Genomic DNA, 24727 nt, shown 5'->3' on the forward strand with positions numbered 1-24727 from the left:
TATTAGGTTTGTAGTTTTATTTGCCTACAATATCAGCAAAGTGCAGCTTTGTCTGCCCCCTAGATTAGCAGGGTGTAGCCTTCTCAGTCTAATAGATAAGTACAGAGTGTAGCTTTGTACGTCTACAAGGTTAGCAGAGTTTACTAGATTATAGCCTTAAGCTCATCAGTTTACAAGATAAATAGGTACTAGATTTGTCTATTTACAAGATAACTAGATTGCAGCTTTGTTGGTCTACAAGATCAGCAAAGTTCAGCTTTGTCTGGTCCAAGATTAGCAAGGTGTAGCCTTGTCAAACTACAAGCTGAGTAGCTTTGTTTGTCTACAAGATTATTAGGATGTAGCTTTGTCAGTCTACAAAATAATCGGAGAACAGCTTTGTCTACCTCCAATGCTAGCAGGATGGAGGAGAGAGCCTTAACCTCACCAGTCTACAAGATAAGCTGATTGCAGATGTGTCTTCCTACAAGATTAGCAGAGTTTAGCCTTGACAGTTTACAAGATAAGAAACCAGACTGAACCTAAATGTTGACTCAATCCAGAATCTAGAATCTTTTGTTACATTAATGTTTCAGTGTCAACAAAAATTTACCACACAATAATTAAAGACAACCAGAAACAGAATGAACTAAAAGAACCACACATAGTTAACTTCAAACATAGATATTGTACATCAATCTCTTATCATAAGATTCACCACAATTTCAACCATTTTCTACATGTGCAACTACCATTCATCTGACAATATTCATGAGGTTATTGGCAGCATTACCACCTTCAGAGTGAAGCCAATTGAAATTGTAACCATTTTGGAAGGGATATTGACAATTCATTATTAAGTTTTATTTTACTTTCTTATACCAATAATTAGGACCTTTCTTCCTGTTAACCTTTTTGTATATCCCCCAAAAGATCATATCATGTACTTCAGTGCTTGTTCCTATCTTTATACTGTCTGAAGATGCAGCTCTAAGTGGCAAAACATGATGGTGACCACAATACAAAAAAAATTTTCTTGCAGTATACACAACCAGAATAACGTTGTCTTTTTATTAGCTTCAATTTTATTTTTGTTAAATTAAGGTTGTTTTTTAATTATTTGTCAGATTTTCGTTCGAAATCCTCTAGTTTTATCAATCTTGTGCCCAGCAAAAAAAATGACCACTAAGCTCACTTTTCAATTCAAAATTATATTGCATGTAATTTTAAAAGCTACATTTGAAAGTCTTATAAAATCCTTGTTATTTTTTCATAGTATTTGAGAAAAAAAAAGCTGCAGATGTTAGTTGTATAAAAACCTTAGAGAGAATCATTGCCTGTCAAATTTTCAATTGCTAACATCTCAAAAACAAGCACACAGTCGCATTATTTCTTTTTTCTTATTAAGTTCCATCATTCATATACTATCAATTTATAAACCTCCTTTAAAAAGCTTGTTATTTGAACAGCAAACATTCCTAAGGATATACATTAACAAATGATACAATAAAATGAATTCTTTTTATTGTGGTATAACAACTATGTTCTATGATATCTCACAACATAACAAAATTCAGCACACAAAAAGTCTTTTTACAGTACTATACTATAATATAAACTCTCATTAATGTAATGGTATACATGTTTATACTTTATAGTCAAAAGTAAAGATATTCATTGAGAATCCAGACATTTGGTATGCATACTTTCACAGCAAAGCGTTCACAAGAGAACAAAAATTGATTGGATACCATGCACCAGTAAAGCAGAAAATGGATTGCTTATATGTATTACCCAATAATCCAACCTCAACATGGCCTGAACAATTAAAGAAAGATTCAATAACTAATATTGGTCTACCTGAAAAATTGTATTTTTATGTCATGGAGGTAGATTTTATAAATAATATTAAATTACCCGATATTCTAACCTTGACATATAATGAATAAGACGAACCGGTATATGAAATATTTAAAATTTAGACATTGTTCAAAGCGCGTTCACAAATTTCACAAGTGAATGTTATATAACTGGCCACAAGTGATTTTATGGAGAGAAAATAAGTAAATTTTACATTTTCAATTTTGGCTGAAAAATCAGTATCTTTTGTTTCAAATACAATTTTCCTTATTTTTATTACTTAGAAAACAATTGAGTCTATGACTTAAGCACCATGCCAAACAGATTATACATGGGACGAAATCTAAAGAAAGAAAATCTAAACTTAAATAGGACCATATGTTGAAGAAAACTGTTTAATAAAATTATTTATAAATTCAAAAGAAGATATTTGGATTGCATTAAATTGGAATCCCACTTTACCCTCAGATAATAACATAAATTTGTGTTTTTATAATTTATCTGACAATAAGAACATTATGATTTGTTTACAAAGTCAACTCCAGCTTGAATGTTTTTCTTAAGTTCAGGCATAGCGGCATCTAAGAGCTGCATTTCGTAGTCAATGAGTTTTCCTCTACCAAGATTCTTTTCAACACCATTTTTCTAGAAAAAAAAGAATACAATAGCATTTTTAAATTTATACTTCTGTGATATAAGACAAAGATAAACACAACAAATTTTACTTCAATAGAGACAAAACAAAAATGCATAAATTAAAATTAGCTTTTAGTCTTAGTAAAGTTACTACATTCATTGGTATTCATTGTAACACTGAGTGTTTGTCGTTTCTAATACTTGTAACTTTCATTCTTAGATTATACAAAATATGCACAATAAGAAACTACCTTATATTTTCAGGTATTTCATTATAAAAAGAAATTTCAAATTAAAAAGTGTCTTAAATACCAAAACATAAAAAAAAGACCTCAATTTACTTTTGAACATAAAATTAAAAAAAAATCTACATTCTATGATTTTTTTACTTGTTTATTTAGACTTTGAACTTGCTTTTAGTAATTGTAAGTATTCTCCCAAGTCAGGAGAAGGTTGGGCATCCATAAATATATTTTATTTGTGCCTGTCCCAAGTCAGGAGTCTGTGATGGTTGTTTGCTACTGTATATTATATTTGTTTTGCTGTATATATTATTAGATTTTCATTTGTTGTTTTGTATATAAATCAGGTCGTTATTTTTTCTCGTTTGAATTGTTTTACATTTGTTATTTCAGGGGCTTTTGTAGCTTGCTATGTGGTATAGTTTTGCTAATAAATGAATCTGTATGGTGACCTATAATTGCTAACTTCGAAGTCATTTGGTGTTGGATGGAGAGTTTTCTCGTTGGCAATCATACTACATGTATATATTCTTATTTTTATACTTACACCTAACAAGAGAGGCGTTGAGAAGAAAGCAGCATCTGTTTCTTCTGACTGTACATATGCACATTCTACTTGACCTTCACCTCCAGCCATAGCTTCTAACAGTGAAAATGTAAATCTTGATGCAGCATAGGCCATAGATAAGGTTGCTGATCCCTGGATAAAACCCAGAAAGTATTTAAATAATACGGCAAAATAGTGTTAATATTTGAGAAGACAACACTATATTTATTCAAATGCATATATTGACCATTATCTACATTTAAGAAAGTAGATTTTAATGTAAGCACGGTTATAGATATAAACCTTATGCAGTATTCTTTCAGTGATAGTACGATTAGTTGTAGTATTGATTCCTTTTAAAGTATCAAAAGACAAGAGCAAATGGTTAAATGTTTAATGACCTTATAGTGACCATTATGTCTATTTTTTGGTGTATTAATATGACCTCTGAACTTGGTTTGCTCCTCATCTCCTTTTACCAAATTCAAATTTTTGATGCAAAAAAAGCAGATAGTGACTCAAAAGAGTTTACTTGTGTGGTGATTTTTTCAACTTGATTGTAAGTTCATTTCGTTCAATAAAAGTATGAAAGTGATATCCTGTTTACCAAATAACAAAGTATTTATAAGACATATAATATGAAGTGTTAAATATTTTGCAGAGTTTAAGAATATATAGCAATTTGCAAATATTTTCTCTAACAAAAAAAAACAAAAAATATAATCAGAGTGTCATGGGTGTATACATGTACATATGAAGGTTGTGTGATTCACTTACAGCACCAGCCTTGGCCTCTACCACTTCTGTTCCAGCATTCTGTATTCTCTCAGAAAGTTTCTTTCTCTCCTCCTACAAAACAGTGTTATATTCAGTAATGAAAAAATAAACTACTACCAGAATCTGAGTATGAACATGATGAGTCAAATATATTAAGGCTGTTCCAAAAACAAATGTATTGGGGAATGGAAGGCACTTTTTATGTTTTTTGAGAAAAAATATGTTTTTGTTATTTGTTATGAAATTTAACTGTAATACAAATGTAACCAAACAGGATTTATTTACCATTGATCTGCTATACTTTTTATATATTTTCTGTTCCTCAATATCTGTTTAACCGATTAATAATATTTTTAACAGTTATTTATGGTACTTACTGGTGGAAATGAAACACTTGGGTTGGCTTGAGAGATGACAGGTATAATTGTTACTCCACTATGTCCACCCATAACTGGAACATTCAATTTAGATACATCCAATTCCTGCAATGAAAACACATTTACATTGTTATAAATTGTTATCACCCTAATTCATAATTATAATACGAAAGGTCGATACATTTGATTGAAAAATATGCACTGTTAATTTATTTTGTTTTGTCATTTGATTTTTTCATTTGATTAGCGACTTTCCGATTGAATTTTCCTCGGAGAGAGCATCTTGGTTTTAAAAATACCTACCAATGACTAACACAACTACAATCTAAATTGATTTATATAAATAATATATGATCATGTTCAATGTTTGGTATTTTCGTCATTGACTATCCTTCTTTGCTATATACTCTACCTTATATTAAAAAAATGTGCCATTAATAAGAAAAATATAATTAATCAACAGATCATTGACTAGGACAGATATTTATAAGAAGGTCTCCAATAGGATAACAGGAAATAGAAATAGAAGAGTGCTGTTCTGATTTTTGTCAAGGGCTTCTGATAAAAGAACAAAATTATTTCACTGTAACGAATGAACATTCTCACTTTTGTTCCCTGTCTACTGTGAATTCATATATTTTCATAGGTATCACTTTTCGTGGATTATGGGAAATAATATCTTTGTGGATGAATGATTTTGTTGTATTTAAAAAAGTCTGCAAACTAGCATAAAGAAAATTTGTACTCTGTTGAACATTTAAATTCATGGTTAACCTGTACCTGTACAAAATCCACAGTATCTGTCAAATGTGTTATACATTATGTTGTACTGTTATACCACTGTCCCAGGTTAGGGGGAGGGTTGGGATCCCGCTAACATGTTTAACCCCACCACATTATTTAAGTATGAGCCTGTCCAAAGTCAGGAGCCTGTAATTCAGTAGTTGTCGTTTGTTTATGTGTTACATATTTGTTTTTCGTTCATTTTTTTAATATAAATAAGGCCGTTAGTTTTCTCGTTTAAATTGTTTTACATTGTCTTATCGGGGCCTTTTATAGCTGACTATGCAGTATGGGCTTTGCTCATTGTTGAAGGCCATACGGTGACCTATAGTTGTTAATGTCTGTGTCATTTTGGTCTCTTGTGAACAGTTGTCTCATTGGGAATCATACCACATCTTCTTTTTTTATAAACAAGTGAATTCAATTCGTGTGTAAAATATATGCACAAATCAAATGTGTTAAATACAAAACACAAACCTTAGCTTCTGCTACAAATGCATTTGATCTAACTATATCTAATGTTGTAACACCAAATAGACGTCTAGGATCATATACACCTTTCTTCTTTAAAACCTCTGCGGCTATTGGCACTGTGGAGTTAACCTTGGTAAGAAAGAAAAAGTAAAATATAACAAATAAATCATTGCATACATAACTACTTAGTACACTTGTACCAACATCTGATATTAATTGATAGCTTAATTTTTATGAGTTCTTCTATCTTAAAAGTTCAAACCAATATCATATCAACTCTTTCCTAAATTTCCTGCATAATAATAATCTATAGTCTCCCCTTATTTGTTAACTTGATGTTTTTCTTTATTATTTATTTTTTACCTTTGACCATTTCCTTATTTCATTTCAATTGAAATTAAAAGATCCACAATTTAAAAAAATGTTTTTAAATGGAATTACTGTATTAATGTATTCACATTCACTGAATCCAAATAGTATAACATGTGCAATATCAAATAACAAACACTACTTTCATTCCATAAAACTTCTTGTCAATATTGTATCCAAAGCATGTAAAAACAGTAGTAACATTTCAATACTAACGGGGTTTGTAATGATACAGATCATTGCTTTTGGACAGAAATCTCCAATGGCTGACACTAAATCTCTGACAATTCCAGCATTTGTGTTGAACAGATCATCTCTTGTCATTCCTTCAATATTCAAAATATATATGTAAACAATGAATTAATTATAAATATTTAATATTATCATTAAATAATTATGTTTTGTACCAGCATGTTTGTTCATAACAATGCTTCATATCTTATAGGGTGTCATCCTATTTTGTAATGTTTTATTAATGGTTCAGTTAGGGTGAAGGTTATCCTGTTAGAGCTAATTTCCTAATGCATGTAGAGCAAGCCAATGATTAACTTGCTTGCTTTAACATTGAGAATGGAAATGAGGAATGTTTTAAAGAGACAACAACCCGACCATAGAGCAGACAACAGCAGAAGTCTTTGTTTGTATATGTACAATTGGTATAGGGATAATGTCAAATCAAATCTAAATATAATATACACAAGTTTGACTATGCCTGTCTATATTGTTTGAAGATGTCAATCTCAATTACAAAGCTTGAGCAAACATTTATACAAACAAAGCAAGCAAGCCAACCTAAGTTCTACGGTACAAGCATTAGGAAATTAGCTTTAAAACAGTTAAACCTGCTGCGTTTGATAACACCTGTCCTAAGTCAGGACACTAGTAATTTCGGGCCCTTTATAGCTTGCTGTTTGGTGTGAGCCAAGGCACCTTGTTGAAGGCCTAATCTAAGTTCTTTCAACTTTTTTAAGTGTAATTAGGTAGTTTTCAACTTTAAAACAGACACCAGAGTTAACTTTCTTAGAATCACTTTGGTGTACATCCTTTTAGACTTTTGTGGATAGTGTTTTCATGTTACTGCAATCATACTATGTCTTTTCTGCTTTCTTTTAAAAAGATCATTTTGTTTTTCTCTCGTCACCAGAGCACAATGAAATTGAGAATGTACTCTTAAGAATATAGAACAAACCACTACCATGCTTAACAGTGCACGGTTAGCCACTGGTCCGATGCCCAAGACTAGTAAAGTTTCATTTGGACTAGGAAGTTTTTGAAAAACTTTGTTTGGACCGATAAGAAAAATGTAAAAATATTGTTCCTCGGACTACTAGTTGGAAAGGTTATTAGACTAGTGCAGACTACATGCATCACAAGTTTATTATACTCTAACAAGATTATTTGAGGCAAATCCTTTAGTTCACTCAAATTTATTATGTGTGTAAATACATGAAATACCTTTAAAGTTTAGTTTCTACATGTTGTATTTGAGAAAGGTTTGGTTTATTCAAATTCACATGTACATGTATGTTTGTACATTTCTGAAAACTTGTTCATGCTTGTAAGGGGGAAACAAATTCCAAAATTCTCATTAACCAGTTAGTCATGTGTTAGTAACTATTGTAAATAAAAACTCATTAAATGTAGAATTAGGAATAGGGAATGGAAACAGGAAATGAGTCAAAGAGACAAGCACCTGACCAAAGAGAAGAAAATGCAGTGAAAAAATTCAGCACCCAGAAGGGCTTCATACTGTATGGTTGCACAAAAATCCTTTGACACATTCCCCTGTTTCTTTCTCAAGTTTTATTTAAACTTACCTGGTTTTCTTGGAACACCAGCTGGTATCAGTACAACACTTGCATCTGTCAGACATGCTTCCAATGATGCTGGACCAAGATGACCAGTGACATGGGCTCTTGTATCAATATGACTTAAATCAGCAGCGACACCTGGTGTATGAGCAATATCATATAACGACAGACTTGCTATTTTTGCTGAATTTTTTAAAAGCAAAGATAAAGGTTGACCAATACCACCACCGGCTCCAAGTACAGCAACTTTTGGAGACTGCCAAGCCTGAAAGAAATCAATTAATGATATATATTTTATTACTTCCATGTACATGTGTATATTCTGAAACTGAATTGATAATAATTCAAACTAGTTTATATCATTAACATGGTACAAAAAAAGTTCTTTCATATATAAATGATATAGATACATGTAATGTATATGAAATAAATTATAATTGGCTTTAATTTGATACAATTGTTTAGTGTGTGCAAATCAGGGCAATGAAACGGAAACACTCATTATATTTAAAAGTGTTAGGGAAGCAGTGCACTTAACATCCCTCCATATGTTTAAGAATAGAAAGGACACTTTATAAGCTAATCTACTAGGTAAACTAATGGAAAGAATAGTAACGTCAAGGTTAGAAGGTTATGTAGAGTCAAAATTTATATTAGATAAAGAACAAGAAGGTTTTCGACATTTACGCTCCACCGACAATGCTTTATTATCATTTGTTCAAAACATCTTTAATGGATTTAATAAAGATGAAAGTACTATCGCATTAATGATTGACCTAGAAAAAGCCTATGATAGTGTTTGGAGAGAAGGACTTTTAACAAAACTACATGGATATGGAATTAAAGGTAAAATCTGGAAATGGATAGAGAATTTTTTTACAAAACAGAGAAGCAAGATGTAATATAAACAAGCATCAGGGACAATGGTTTAAAACTCAAATTGGGCTTCCACAAGGATCAGTAATATCCCCCTTACTTTTCAACATCTTTATTATTGATATTTTTGCTAAAATTTCCTCTAACAAATGTAAATTTGCTGATGATGGGACAATCTGGAAAACAGGCAAAGACAAAGATGAATTAGTGAAGGAGTTACAAAAAGATATCAACTCTATCCATGAATGGTCAACAAAATGGAGAATAAACCTTAGTATAGAAAAAACAGAATTTTGTGTATTTTCCAGAAATGGTATGACAAAGGAGAACATCAAGATAATGTTACAAGGAAAGGAATTAAAATATAATCCTAACCCCAAAATTTTAGGCCTTACTTTAGATGAAAAATGTAATTTCAATAAACACATAGACACTGTTGAGCAAAAAGCACAAAAATCCTTAGGGATAATCAGAAACATCAAGGGAATAGCAAAGGTATCTACAAAAATTTTAATACAGATATATCAAAGTATAGTGCTGTCTACAATGTTATATGCTAGCAGTGTATGGCAAATCAACAACAACACGCATATAGATAAATTAAATGCTATTCAAAGAAAAGGACTAGCCTTATGTCTCAACCAACCAGCAACAGCTAGTATAGAAGCCTTGGAAGTAGTAGCAGGAATACTACCACTGGACCTCAAAAGAGAAGAAGCTGGTATAAGACAAATTGCAAAAATAAAATCATATAAAATCACTATCCCTATTAAACAAATTTTTGAAGATTGGAAAAATATAAATGAACCTGAAAAGATAATCTCACCAATTGGAAAAATGGTATTACAGTCTGAAGACATGAAGAGGTCAACAGATATTGATTCTGATTATATAGAGTCTCAATTTGAATTCCGAGGGTTAGCAGCCTCAAAATCACCACCAGAGTATTGGAAAAATCTCGGAAGTTCAAAGACTAGATCAGAGGAACAAGCATTTCAGGGAAAGACTATCATTTTGGAAAAAATACAGCAACTTAAAAAGAATACAACATTAGCTTTCACTGATGGCTCCTGCAAAGGAAACCCAGGTCCATGTGGGGCTGGGGCAGCTATTTTAATATCAAACAGCACAGAACATGTGGAGTTAACACAGCCAGTTTCCAATAGAGGATCTATTTTATTAGGGGAATTAGTAGCTATCAAGCTGGTAATAGATTTTCTTCTAATTCCAAACAACAGAAAAAACACTGAATCCATCAAAATTTTCTCAGACAGCCAATCAGCAATTGGAATTTTAACTTTAAATTGGAAATCAGATAATTACGGCAAAACTATTCATGATATTAAAATCGGTATATTGGCACTAAAATCTGAAGGAATCATTGTTTCCATTGAATGGACCCCTGGACACGCTGACATACATGGTAATGAACTAGCAGACCAACTAGCTAAAAAAGCAGCACAGGAGGCAGAAAAAATACAAAGTATTCCATTATTTACTAAACAAGATATACAAAAAGGAGCTAAAGACAGTGTTATGTTAAAATGGCAAAACAGATGGGACACCAGTGAAAAAGGAAGGAGATATTATGCATTTCAACAAAATGTTAAGAATACAATTCCAAAAGACAAGCCGTCAACTGAAATATATAGAATAACTACTAGTTTAAGAACAGGATATTGCAATTTAAATTCATATAAATCAATGATATGCCCAGCACTCATCGACAAATGCAGCTGTGGACAAATAGAAACAGTTGACCATTATCTTCTGGATTGTGAAAATTATGAGGAGGCTAGAGAAAAACTCCGCTCTGCACTCTATTTCATAACATCAAAACTAACACTTGAATCAGAAGTACTATTAGCAACAACAGAAAATGATAATTACAAACATCACATAGAAGATATTCAAGATTTGTTAGGGGTTTTTATTAAAGATACTGGAAGGTTCACAAAATAGATAGTTAAGGTTTTATAAGGGTTAACATGGTTAATTATTTATCTTTTTTTTTTTTTTTTTTTTTTTTTTTGAATTAATTATTTAATTATTTATTTAGTTTCTCTGCAGTGCCACATCATAAATACAAATGTACTAATGAGTTTAATACAATAGAGACATATAATTACCAGAGTGTTCGAAATTACAGATAGAGATTATAGTGTCAAGTTGACACTTCTAAAGACTAAAGACTAAAGAATACTATTTAGAAATTAAATTATCACCAAATATAAAAAAGAAGATGTGGTATGATTGCCAATGAGAGAACCGTCCACAAGAGACCAAAATGACACAGAAATTAACAATTATAGGTCACCGTACATCCTTCCATAATGAGCAAAGCCCATACTGCATAGTCTGCTATAAAAGGCCCCGAAATGACAATGTACATATAAGTTTACAGAAAGATAATGTGAATGTGTCAATCAATTTAAGCAAGACCCAGAATCAAAAGCTTAATTGGATTAAATGTAATTAAAAATGTGAGAGCATAAATAAATATTTTTAATGCACACTATTTTTATTTTTTTTATCTGACCCCTGGCGATAACTTTTTGCAGTTTTCATTTCTTTTCTTTACTTTTTTTTTTGGTTAAATATTATACAGGAGCATACAATTTTCATCAACTTCGAATCCATATATCTGATATCTAAAAAAATGAAAAATTAAACATACATGCACCAATAATATTATAACAGGCAATAACATGAATAACCTTCAGGATCAGCTGTTCTAGTGCTGATCAGGTACCAACTGTCTCATTGACAGTTTACAAAAGAAGAGACCTCCAAATGCTGCAAACTCTACTTAAAATTAAGAAAGACAAGTTTCGTTGTGTTGCGATCAAGGATAGTAGGCTTGAATTGATGATGAGGCAATTTTGCATCATCAACCGACAACTGATCACAACTGTCAAGGATATGCATTTTTAAACATGCTTTAATCCCGCCTATTGTTTGGCGTCCGTTCAATTTGACTTATACCTGTGAAGATTTGCAGAATGACCTGCTAACAATAAATGTGACAGTACTCGGTTTTGCTAGTCTTGAAAACATTTTTATAAAAATTTTAACCGGTGTCCTTGCTGAATGACAGGAAGTGGAAATATAAAGTTGTGACATGCGTACGAAAATTTTAAAATTAATCCGCACTTGACGACCAAACTGATGTCCAAAAAATAATTTTGATGAATTAATGACATGTGTTTTCATAAATTGGAAGTCAAAGTATAGATGAAAAATATAAATTGTTTTTTATTTGGTATTTTATGCAATTGGTGAATTAAACTGAGATTGTTATGTAGGATTATATTTTAGGCGCAAGAACATTTGTATATTTTCGATGTGATACATCTGTACATGTGAATAAAGTAAAAATACACTAAACGGGCAAAATGGAAGATGGAAGGGAAGAATACACTGATTGGCAAGAGTTCGCAAATCAATGTACCGAAAATCTAGAGTTGTTGGAGCCTACTGATTTATATAATTTATTGCAGCAATCAACTGTATATTCAAATTTAAGCGACCCAAATTTTCTCCTACTTATAGGTAAGGTTGTGTTAAAAAAAATCAGGTCTCTACCCTACAGTTACCTTCAACCTTATTTCTATTCACACTGGGTTAGTGCGCCAGTATTCACACTTGCTAATATGAGGTCTTTGTGACCTGTGATAGGAGACGGGGTCTATATAATGTTCATGTCATTACTTTGCGATGTTATTATTAGGAAGCAAGTTAACTCGTACCACCGAAAACTCGTACCACCGAAAACTCGTACCAACGTAAACTCGTACCACTGGGAAGTCGTACCATTAAAAATATATTAAAAACTATGAATGTTTTATGGGTTTTTTTTGTAAACTTAAGGTGGTACCTAACACTACAGGGAGATAACTCTGTAAAGTCGGCTTAACGTTTTAATTACGTTGTGTTGTAAAAAAAATATTAAGCTTCTCAATGATCAAAATTGGTGTTTGTCAAATTGCTATATAACCAGTGTAATTTTTCTGACAAAAGGGTTGGCTCAAATTTTTTCAAATTTTTATACTTTTGAAGTGTCAAAGTAAATACTTTGACTAAATTTTATGAAAATTAGACGAGCCAAATTAATTTCAGTGAAAGTGTTGGGTACCACCTTAATAAAAAATAAAGTTGAATTACTTGGATTTTAAGGATCGAAGGCTTAGACAAAAATATGAATGTTTTTAAGCTTTATTTTTTAAACTGATCTTTCAAACTATTTTTTATCCAGAAGAAAGTAAAAAAAACATTGCTTTAACTGTACCTTAAGTTGAATATCTATATCCAAATGAAATTAATTAAAGCTGTAATCCATGATCACAAATCGAATGCTATGTTTACAATTGTTGAAAGCCATATTGTGCGGGAAAATTCGGGAAACCCCTTAACAGGAAACAGTTGCATTTCATTGTTATTTATAGATAGTGAGAATATTCATTTTGGAAATCATTTGATTAACCGTGTTAACTGCTAAGATTTATTCATGAAAAATAAATATTTTCTTGGGGTGAAACTTATAATACTTTAATAATATTACAAATATAAGTAAACCAGGCTGAAGTATTTTCTATCCAGGACCAATAGACAAGGAACATTAGCTACAAATTGGTCATTGTACTTTCAAATTATATATATTTTACAGACTAAGAGGTATTGAGTGAAAGTAAAGTATATATATTCATCATTTAACACCATTTAAATGTATTTAAATAAGTTGGTACGAGTTTGCATTGGTACAAGTTTTTTTTCGAGTGGTACGAGTTGACGTTGGTACGAGTTTACAATGGTACGGGATGACTATAATTCTTATTATTACAGTTAAATGTTTAGCTAGGAAACGATATATATTGTAACGAAAACCGAGCGGTCAGGCTTTGATGATAAACTATAAATGTGTAATCCTTAGTGTTTTGCTATAAGAATATGTTTTATAACATGGATAAGTATATATGAACTGAAGTTATAACTGGCGACCCTTCTTTGGTAGCGTGGTACTCTGGTATCGTGGTACTTTGCGGTATTCCGTTAGATCTAAGGTTGGTTCTGTATAGGTTTTGTGGTACTTAGTGGTATTCTGGTAGATCTTAGTTTGGTTCTGTTAAGGTTTTTGTAAGAATAACAGACTCGTTAAATAAAAATCGACTTGTATTAACTTTAAGATGGTTAAATATCTACAATTCATACAAATAGTATATAACTTAACTGTATTCTAGTCCAACAAATAAATACCTTACTTTATTAGAATATCGTAAAGAAAATGGATAGCGGAAATATAATTACCTCGAAAGTTTACGAACTATAGTTTGGTAATCGGCAAATGGTAAATCAAATTCAATGTCAAAAGATAACGTTTCTCTCGAGAAGTTATTCTCTAAATGCAACTTGTTAAGGAATTAACAAGACCACATTATACGGAAGTAGTCTGGTTACTACTTAGTCTGGTAAATGGTTTCGGTACATGTATATATTTAAATCGCTTGGAATTAGCATGTGTTACTTGCCCAGGGTAAAGTTGTACTGAAGTCTTATTCGTTTTCTCCACCGTGTTTATACTTAGGTAAACCAATCTACCATTTCGGCTTACCATTTACCGAAATTACCAAATCCAAAGCCGACGTCATAACAAAAATAGGTTATGACGTCATTGTGTTGTACGTCATATGAAGTAAACAATTCACAGCTGTTCCGATTGTAAAAACATAGACAAGAATAATAAAAAGTTAACAAACATAGTTATGCAAGAAATATATTATAAGAACAGTCAATTAACCGTAAGGTTTTAACAACATCATCACACAATTTTAGGGAAAAACAAGTTCCATTCCAAGGGACCCCCCCCCCATTTCGTTTCAATATGATAAATGAGCAGATATCCCGTAACAAGCAGTTTATTACTATTTCTTGTATGAAAATGCCAACTTCATTACTAGTCGAAATCCATACCGAGGACTTGTTGAGTATTAACTATTCAATAAAAAATGAGTTTTATTTTTTAACAGATGCTAGAGACAAGAATGAATATAATGAGAGTCATGTTGTTACAGCTAAAAAAGCACAAAAGGTATGTCATAAACAATAAAACATTGATTTAAGATCCATCTTAATTAAGACAGCTATAAAAGTACATTTAATGTTCTTATGCACATTGATCCATGTCTTGATGGCTATAAGAAAGAACAAAAGTAAAATCATTAATTATTATTGATGCTCAGAGACTGCTATTAAACATGGCTCAAGAAAACACAATTTAGCACAAAAACAATATTAAAAAAGATATGTACATGTAAATCTTCAACTACATGTAGTTATAATGTACACCAGATGTATATTAAGGACTGTATATATCATATGCATGTAAGGTGAACCATCAACAGTATATTTAACAGTAAGGTGAACCATCAACAGTATATGTATACTAGTAACTAAGGGAGATAATAATTAGACACTTTATTTGAAATTCAGCAATGAGCAGGTTTATGTTCCTTACATCGTAACTACAATCCCCTTCCCTTTCATGAATGTGACCTACAGAATAAGACTATTTGCCTGATTTGTAATTACATAAGCAACATGACAGGTGCCACATGTGGAGCAGGATCTGCTTACCCTTCAGGTTCCTGAGATTACCCCTAGTTTTTGGTGGGGTTCCTGTTGTTTATTCTTTAGGTTTTTATGTTGTGTCATGTGTAATATTGTTTGTCTTTTTCATTTTTTAATAAGCCATGGCGTTGTCAGTTTATTTTCGATTTATGAGTTTGACTGTCCCTCTGGTATCTTTCGTCCCTCTTTTAAATGCTTGGGAAACAACAATGCCATTCAATGCAAAAAGATTAAAAGCAAAAAATTGATCAGTTATAATTTTGTCATGATTTATTAACTACTTACATATACAAAATAAGGAGATGTAATAATACAGTTGCCAATGAGATAACTATTCTAGCAGATTATCAAATGATGTAGATGTTGTTTCGGATTGTATCAAAAAGATATCAATTAAGATTTACAAGCTGTGACAAGCATTATATCTTTAGAAAATAGGCATTAAATGTTGTGTTTTTTTATTTCTAATGTTATAAAAATTCCTAAACTAGATTTGTTTTTATTTTTAATTTTTCTTTTGCCAAATTCTTTATAAGTTTGTCACTGAATGTCAAATAAAATTAGTTAAACTTTTTCAATAAATTCCAAGATTTCAATTTTTCAAAAATTATCTCTGCAGGATAAAACAGGTCATTTTATGGTGCCATACGATGGGGAATTAGAATGTAAACAGAATGTTGTTGTATATGATAGTAAATCATCAACACTTAGAGAAGAAGATTTCCGTAAGTACTCAGTGTGTTGTGAATGGAAGTCTGAAGTTTTTGCTATTTCTAATACATGGCATTTTTAAGACTTGCAGGACATTAAAAAACCATTTGATGTAGGAAATCAAATTGATTGAACTAGTGGCAATTGTCCTCCTTAAGGTTGTTATTGTGTGCTAATAATTTGGATTATTGATTACATATTTTTTTTTTTAACATTTTGCATTTTGTACCTTTGAATAGAATAAGACTAGGGTATACATCTATGAGACAGCAACCCAGTCACACACATAACTGAAAAAGACATTTTCATTGTAAGTTAGTGTTCTCAACTTACAGTCTTCAACCGTAAACAGTTGTCTTAACATATTATAAAGTCACAAGTCTCAAAAACATACGAATAAGCTAAACACAAATCTATCAAAGATCAATACTTTATTCTTTAAATAAAAAATAACTTTACAATATAGCATAAGGCATTCATTTACAAGGTTCTTGACCTTGTCAGAACAATACAAGAATAAGTGTTAAGCATCAATATTTTTTTTTTTAATTTCAATTCTTTTCCTTTTTTAAGTTTTTTTAATCTGAATTAGTGGACTTTTAAAAGCCACGGGTACATGTTATGTTGTACAATTTAAAAGTACAACTGTAGAACTTCAACTATTTCTAAATGACAGAATAACAGACAACAAAATCACAGTTCTGAAAAAATCATTCATAAACAATGTTATACTTTATCAAAAAAGATTACCGTGACAGACTGACTAAAAAAAATATAAACCTAAAGTACACAACCTGCTGGTATGCTGTCCTACGCTCTAAAATCATTGACTGCCTTATAAGCACAATCTCTAATACTAAAAATGATATGCACAATGAGCAAATTAATCTATGTTAAAAAATATTAGGATTATTTTCACATGAGGATAGCATATACCTTGTCTGACATACATGAACATTTTTTATTTTGTATTATAGCTCCTGCTTTACTTTGTGGTATGAGAATGTGGGATAATGGTAGCAGAAATAAAGTTAAAATCTTAAAAGGTAATTACACTTATTGAAGTGAAATATTCAAATAATCTCCCTTTACTAGGGTTCCATCATCTTTATTGTGGAATGGTACTTTTGTAATTTGTAGAATGTACTTTTTTTAAGTCTATAAATACCAGTTGTACATTTTTTTTCTTAGTCTGGAATTATGTACTAGCTACCATTCAGAATTATACAAGTAGAAAGGTAAAAATATGAGAAAAACTGCTTCATCTTTTTACACATTCACAACTTTTTGTGGCTTAATTTATTTATAAATTGTTTTGTTTTTTGTATTTTACAATTGCAAGTTCAGTCATTCCGTAGTTCAACTGACATTGGGGGAAGTCCAGTAAAATTTGATTTGGTCCAGTTAAGTGATATGTATTACTGTACTAAATGTTCAGTACAATTTTTTATTTTGACCAAATCATATATATAAATGTCTGGTTTGGTAAAGTTATGAAGCATGGTTTACTGGACTAAATGTCCAGTTGATTTCTGAAAGCCATAAGAAACACAGCAAGTTACCATGCAACTAATCAAACAAAGAAATAGTTTGTACTATATAGAATGTTTATTAAAATGTTGATAATTACAGTAATTTCATTAAAATGTTAACCTGTTTTCATTTAAAACAAAAACCAATATTATGGAAAAGATGACAGGATTTGACTGTTTATTTAAAAAATTTAAACCCAGTGGCAGTTTATTTCTCAATTCTATGAAAACTTTTCAATTAAAGTTATATTTGCAAGCTCTTTGACTAAACATTCTTCTTTTTTAGGTGGATACGAAGAGTTTTCAAAACTATATCCATTTTTACGAACACAAAAGATAATGTTTATGCCTAAGGTAAGGAATTTTATTTAATGAAGCAGCATGAGAACAAACAGCAAAGTTAGAGCTGCTGAGTGTATTAGTTTTGATTATTTTTTTGCCCAGGAAATTTTTAATTTGCATGTATCTTATTATTCTATTTAATGATCAGTGCTTGTAGAATATTTTCCTGTTTTCCCTTCACTTATAATGAAGGTTATGACAAAATTTGACTTCATTGATCATACAAGTCTATAAAAGGTTTGAACTGAGATGAACATTTAAATTCATTGTTACCTTTAAATTTGTATCCCACAATATGCCATTTTTAAAGACATCTTTTCAATTAATGTGTTTTTTTAACTATTTATTTTTCATTCTTTAAACACCTGCTGTCCTGCTCTGAATTCAGTTCTGAGGAATTTAAAAAATGAAATATATGGTTCTAAAGAATTATCGAGAATGAATACCATTCCTGTCGTTAAAAACTCATCAGTAGCAACATACTTTAGAATCTAAATGGTTTATTTGTTATATTAAGTTATTCATTTTTTTAATTTGAAATATAATGGTCATTTGGATTAAGAAAAAATGTCAAAAACCAGTAACTTTTAAAATATGTTTAAAAAGAGTCGTTGGGATAGAGCACTCAACCAACAAACACACCTATTTTATGTCTTAAAAAATTGAATTTATACAATATATGTTTTAAAAACAGCTAAAAATGTAATTTTTTAACTTTGAAAATATTTGTTTTTTGTTATACAGGAAATGGATGAAATAAAACCATACCCAATAGAAGTTATACCTGGTCTGCTGTACTTTGGTAACTGGAAACAAGGCAATGCTGAATATATCCAGAAAGATCTGAAAATCAAAGGCCATGTCAACTGTTGTGTAGAGGCTGAAACATTGTAAGAATTTATTTTTTATTTTGAAAGTAAATTTATTCATCTTGATAATAGAAATTCTTAATTTTAACTTTTTGAGACATAAAAATCACAGATCTATATTAATCATAATGGATATGATGAACTTTCATCATTGAAAAAATGTTTTTTAATATAGAAAAAATGTACTTATATTATACTATATATACTATATTTAGTAGGGATGCCAACGAGTACTCAGGTACTCAAGTATCCTCGGTAGTACCTAGTATCAAATACCAAAATGATACTCAACTAATCAGTCTCTTGTAAGAATGTTGGTGTTTTCTTAAGCTTAAACAACAACAAAATTTTGAGAGCCCCTCCTGGGAAATTAATCAAAATTAAAAAACGATTTGAATGATTGCGTTTAACTATCATTTCAAATTATCCCAAACATAGGTAGCCTATGAGCAAGAGCACTTTTCTAAATCTTACACCTTTGCTTATCTGAGTCATTCCCCCACCTCTATACCAGCAGAGCATATATGTTTATCACCAGGATTGTTAGTTACCTAATTGCCTCGTCCCAGAAAAAAGATGTCAAAATGATATTTTTAGATACGAACAAATTAAATGCACCCTGTGTCGACCCTCGGAAAATGATATGATGGCATCAGTAAGTTCTAATTATCACCCCTTTGTTAATTATTAAATGTGTGTTTTACGGTTTCCAAATACTGTTGTTGAGTAATAATTTTTCTAAAGATATTAATTAATTACATGATTAGATTGTTACTATTTTACATAATTAGTATGTAGTATGTAGTAAATGAGCTATAAATTATTGTATAAAATTCCTTAGACTATCATCTAGTCCTAGGTACTTATGTTCAGGGTTTTGCATTCATAAGACAACGAATCAATGAACGATACGCAATACATGAAATAGGCATAAATTTGTGTTTTCATTTTGTAAATATTTAACAGAGCGAGTACTTGAGTATCGCTCTGTAAATCCAACTAGTATTTGAAACGTAAATCTTCACTGAGTTGACATCCCTAATATTTAGTCATAATTTTTAAAAACGTAAACGAAAATAATGCAGAGTACTATAGCTCACCAAGAGAGACAGTCAAAGAAACATATATCAACAGCTAGTATTAATATAGTATTTGTCAGTTATTTTTAGACTCATATAAAACATTGTTACTTTTTTATTTCCAGTTTTTCAGAGCCTGGTCCACATTTATTACACTGTCAAGTATCAGATGACAATGATGCTGATTTATATAGTAAATTCCAAACAGCCTGTCAGTTTATAGGTAAGGAGAAGTTATTTGGTATCCATATTTCATAAATTTCTTTGAAGATTGGGCATTTATATGATCCTCATATGTATCTTTATATGTTGTACAGGAAGTTTGATGACATTTGTTTAAATTATCTCCCTTGTTAAAAGGAGATGTGAGATAAATATCAATGAGACAGCAATCCCAATATAAATACAAAATTAAAAAGCTGTTGAGATCAAAGTAGGATAATCTGGACATAGTTGTATTCAGAATTGAACTGAATTCAACAGATCTAATGAAAATTTAGACCCTGTCTTGCTGTTGAATAATTCACAAACAATTTTTGACTGGACCTAGTTTTCAGACCGTAAAAAGGAATTTTGATATCTAAGAAAGACATATTAGGACTAATAATACGTTTGTTTTGGGGCTGAAGAGAACTGATAAAAATATTAACAATCTTTATGAGTATGGAATGCAAGGTTTGGAAGTAACTGAAAGTTTCTGAATTTGTTTTTACAGCACTCAAGATTAGAATCCTAATTTTTTTTTTACAGATATCATTTGCCGCCTTAAATTGAGTATATTTTATTTTATAGATACTCATATAGAAAAGAATGAAGCTGTCCTTGTTTTTGACAACTTAGGAATTAGTCGATGTGTTACAGTTGTGGTAGCCTTTTTAATGCGACATTTCAAGAAATCATTAGAGGTATGTTATTTTAAAAAAAAGAAAACAATAATGACTGTCCTGGCTACCGAAAAGTTTCTTAGTGTTGATAAACAGTGATACAACTGTTAATTCCAAAGAGATTTTTTTCTTTCAAATATACAAACTTATTAAATCCTTGATTATAACGAGTGGTATAATAAGAGTTATCCATTTAACCCTCTGTCCAATGCATCCAAGCATCTTAGAACACTAATAATTTTAGAAAATTTTCTGATTTTTTCCCCCCTAGAGTTATGGGTTTTGATTTTAAAAGTAGTATAGGTGAATATGATGCAATAACTTTTATGTCCCTATGACAGATATTTACAAAATTTTACACAATGTTTTATTCCATAATGACAAGCTCTTTTTAGTTTTGTTTGACCTTAAAAATTATCATATTTTAATGATTATCCAGTAATATGAGATTTAGTCTTATCATTAATATCCAACAATTCTACAAAATTGTCAATGAGAGATTCACACAATTATTTCTTAATTTACAGTATTTTATGGTGGTACCCAACACTTGCACTCAAATTAATTTGGCTCGTTTAATTTTCATAAAATTTTGTCAAAGTACTTACTTTGACCCTTTAACAAGAATATAAAAAAATCAAAAATTTTGAACCAACCGTTTTGTCAGAAAAATTACACTGGTTATATAGCAGTTTGACAAACACTTATTTTGATCATTGAGAAGCTTAATAATCCTTTTACAACACAACGTAATTAAAACGTTTAGCTGACTTTACAGAGTTATCTCCTGTAGTGTTAGGTACCACCTTAGGGTGCTATAAACAGTTTCGTACTAAAAACTAGGGGTATTTCCCCAGTGAGATTTACATACTGATGGAATTCCCTGCAGTATTTATATACATGTACCACTAAATGAAAAAGTTAATTGTTTTTTATGTTCAATGTGAAAAACATATATTGAAGTTCAATTAAAATGCCACTTTTGTCAAGATTTTTAAAAAAAAAAAGTTTTTGTGACTTCCTACTATATGGGAGGCAACTCACCTGTTGCAAAAAGCACTTTGATTTGTCAGGTAAGATAGCTCCTTTCGGAGCAGGCGAACGTAGGCTGAAACTACATTTTCTTAAATCAGCCGGATAAGCTCTTCGAAATGCATATTATAAGAAATCTCAAATATATGCACAGGTTACTGATCCGTGTGTCCAAAGGTGGTCTGTTTTTAAGGTTTTTTAGGGGGAAAATGCCTAATTTCCAGCTGATAACTTGTACCAATTTGCATGTTTAAGCAAGAGATGTTGGATTTTTTTTTATTTATTCAGAAAGTTCATAGAATTATCTTTCCATTGATGTATAGATATCTATATAACTATGAATATTTGACTTCTGCATGATGGGTCCACTATTACATGCCCTGTTACAGAATGACGTCACGTAAAAAACTGTTGATTGCACCCTTAAAGACAAGAAGATTTTCATATATTCCACTCAAGTGTTATAGACTCTTTTGTAAACAATTAATGAAAAATTACATACCTCTTTGAACAACTGGGTCGAGTTCAATATCGTAGCAGCTACGTAGTGCTACGTAGTGCTACGTAGCTTTTGACTATTGAACGTGTAGCTATAGACTAGGTGCTACATAGATATTGATAGCAGCTACCTAGCTGCTACGATATTGAACTCAACCCTGTTCATCATTTATTTGTCTATTTATATATTTGTCTATTTATGCAGAAAAAACAGAGATGTTTCCCTTTTACATGTCAATTGATGTTTATTGTTTTTTTTAATTTTTAGGATGCATATAATATGGTATTAAGTTGTAGCAGTACAATAAGACCATACAGAGGATTTATAGAACAACTATCCAAATGGGAGCAAGATGTACTGGGCAAAAAGACAACAAATATTGATGATCCAAATTACTAAATGTATGACATCACCAAAATGTGTATTTGTAAAATTCATTATGTCAGAACACACTACATTTACATGAATATGTGTGAATGATATATTGCTGTGCCCTGAGAGACAAAAAGTAGTGGCCTACTTTTATTATGCTGAAAAAAGGCTACTGTTGTAACGGCTGTGTTGTTTGACCCAATTTAAAATTCTGAAGCAATATGACTTATATGTCAAATTAAACGGCATTGTGCTAAAAATTAGGTCTTTATTTTTGTTTGTTAAAGTAAACCTAGATTGAGAAAAAGATCACCCTAAGTGAGAGTAGCTATTTTTTGTCTCAAGGTAAATTTATACATGAGCTTTTAACTATCTATAAATTAAAAAAAATGTAAAGTTGTCTCTTTATTATATATTCATGTATGCTTATTATGAAGATCTTAAATAATGTGCATGATTAAAAGTAAAATGATAAATGGAATATTTGAAGGCTGTATTTATCCCCTATTACAGAAAACATTTAAAAACTAGCTAAATGATACCAGAATTTTACTTTTACCATATTATTTACACTTGTAAATTAGACTAGATACAGGTGCTCTTTTCAAAAAAATTATATGATTTAAATTGATTGTAATTTATACTGAAATGTCCATGACTTATGAATCTTTTAACTTGAGTCAGTTGAGATCTTTAATGCCAATTTTATGTCATGTTGATCATTTATATAAAGCATAAGCTGCCAAATTGCTTGTATTTTGTTTTGTTTTGTACTGCCTATAATATTTTAAAAGTAAGACATGATGTTGGCCCTTTATTATCTCTGTAGAGGAAGTCTCCTTTTCATTGCATCTAACATGGATTTAAAAAATGAATTTAGCTAAGAAGACAGTGTTTATAGAATTTGTAAATGAGTCTAGAGCTGTTTTGTAATTTTCAAAACATTTACAGGTTCTCCAAGTGTTAGTATTAGGTGTCGATACCGTCAGCTCTTACACTGTTGCTTTGGGCCTTGGTAAGGAAGAACATTAAAACATATTGGCCATTCAGAAATATAATATCCTTTAATTATCTGACATGAAGCAAAACTAAACTGTTTAAAATTGTTTGAGTAGTAATTTATCTGTATGTGTTCTTTTTTATGTTTAGAGGTCTTGTTCAGGTTGTTATTTTTGTTTTTATATTGCCTATCTTTGCTATGTTTAGTTTTTTTTAAATGGGCAATATGGTGACCTATAGTTGTTAATTTCTGTGTCATTTGGTCTCTTGTGAAGATTTATCTCATTGGCAATTACACCACATCTTTTTTTATATAGTCATTCTCTTTTACTTTTGATAAATGAAAGGTTTTAAATTTGTATGTCATGAGGAAAGACTTTGTCTTATGATATATATTACATTTAATGTGAGGTCTTAAATAATTCGTTTAAAATTGTAAAGTAAATGGGAAATATCACTGAACTATATATAAGTGGTGGAAATCATGTAATAATTATTTTTAACAAGATTATTGTATCATTAGTTATTTTTTACATGTTTTATAATGACAATTGTTTATCTGTGATATATATACATGTAGTTTATGTTTAAATCATTATCAATAAAATCATTCTTTACTTTGTTTTATTGTAATTGAAATTTTTAGCTTAGTTCATATGCTTCCTATGGATTTTCTCTCTTGATTGATACATCCACATGACAAACGACTGTTTCCTTATATATTTCTTTATTCTATTAAGAAATTTAATCACTATTTTAAATTAACAGAAAATACATACAAGTAAAAAAATCAAAGGAATTTTGCTAAATGTTAAACTCATTATTACATGTTTGCCATCCTCTGAATAAATCCAAACCACTAACTATTGAAAGAGTGATGTTTATTTTCTCTGTTTAGTCCCATGCAAGATTATATAGCTACTGTTCCTGCTACAAACACTCAATTAACGAAGTCACTTTTGTTTTTGAAAAGAAGAACACTTTTAAGTTGAATATTGACATCATTTTAAGGGCCAAGTGAACTTTGCATCCATCGTCGTTAACTTTTACAAA

At 30.6% G+C, this 24727-nt stretch overlaps 2 protein-coding genes across 2 annotated transcripts; one reads left to right on the forward strand and one right to left on the reverse strand.

The window, feature by feature from the left end:
* Positions 1 to 1486: 1486 nt before the first annotated feature.
* LOC139527991 (malate dehydrogenase, mitochondrial-like) lies at positions 1487 to 11870 on the reverse strand. The gene is made up of 8 exons (XM_071323745.1): positions 11717 to 11870; positions 7862 to 8120; positions 6261 to 6370; positions 5679 to 5804; positions 4419 to 4523; positions 4042 to 4113; positions 3265 to 3417; positions 1487 to 2484 (listed from the first exon to the last, which is right to left on the reverse strand). Exons 1-8 carry the CDS (start codon positions 11852 to 11854, stop codon positions 2356 to 2358), a joined length of 1092 nt encoding a protein of 363 aa, XP_071179846.1. The 5' UTR covers positions 11855 to 11870; the 3' UTR covers positions 1487 to 2355.
* A 188-nt stretch (positions 11871 to 12058) lies between these two features.
* On the forward strand, positions 12059 to 24296 carry LOC139527992 (serine/threonine/tyrosine-interacting-like protein 1). The gene is made up of 9 exons (XM_071323746.1): positions 12059 to 12283; positions 14755 to 14816; positions 15975 to 16080; positions 17044 to 17112; positions 17885 to 17952; positions 18685 to 18830; positions 20014 to 20111; positions 20681 to 20793; positions 22571 to 24296. Exons 1-9 carry the CDS (start codon positions 12127 to 12129, stop codon positions 22700 to 22702), a joined length of 951 nt encoding a protein of 316 aa, XP_071179847.1. The 5' UTR covers positions 12059 to 12126; the 3' UTR covers positions 22703 to 24296.
* Positions 24297 to 24727: the final 431 nt, after the last annotated feature.

Source organism: Mytilus edulis, chromosome 6 (assembly GCF_963676685.1).
Source record: "Mytilus edulis chromosome 6, xbMytEdul2.2, whole genome shotgun sequence".
Lineage (NCBI taxonomy): Eukaryota > Metazoa > Mollusca > Bivalvia > Mytilida > Mytilidae > Mytilus > Mytilus edulis.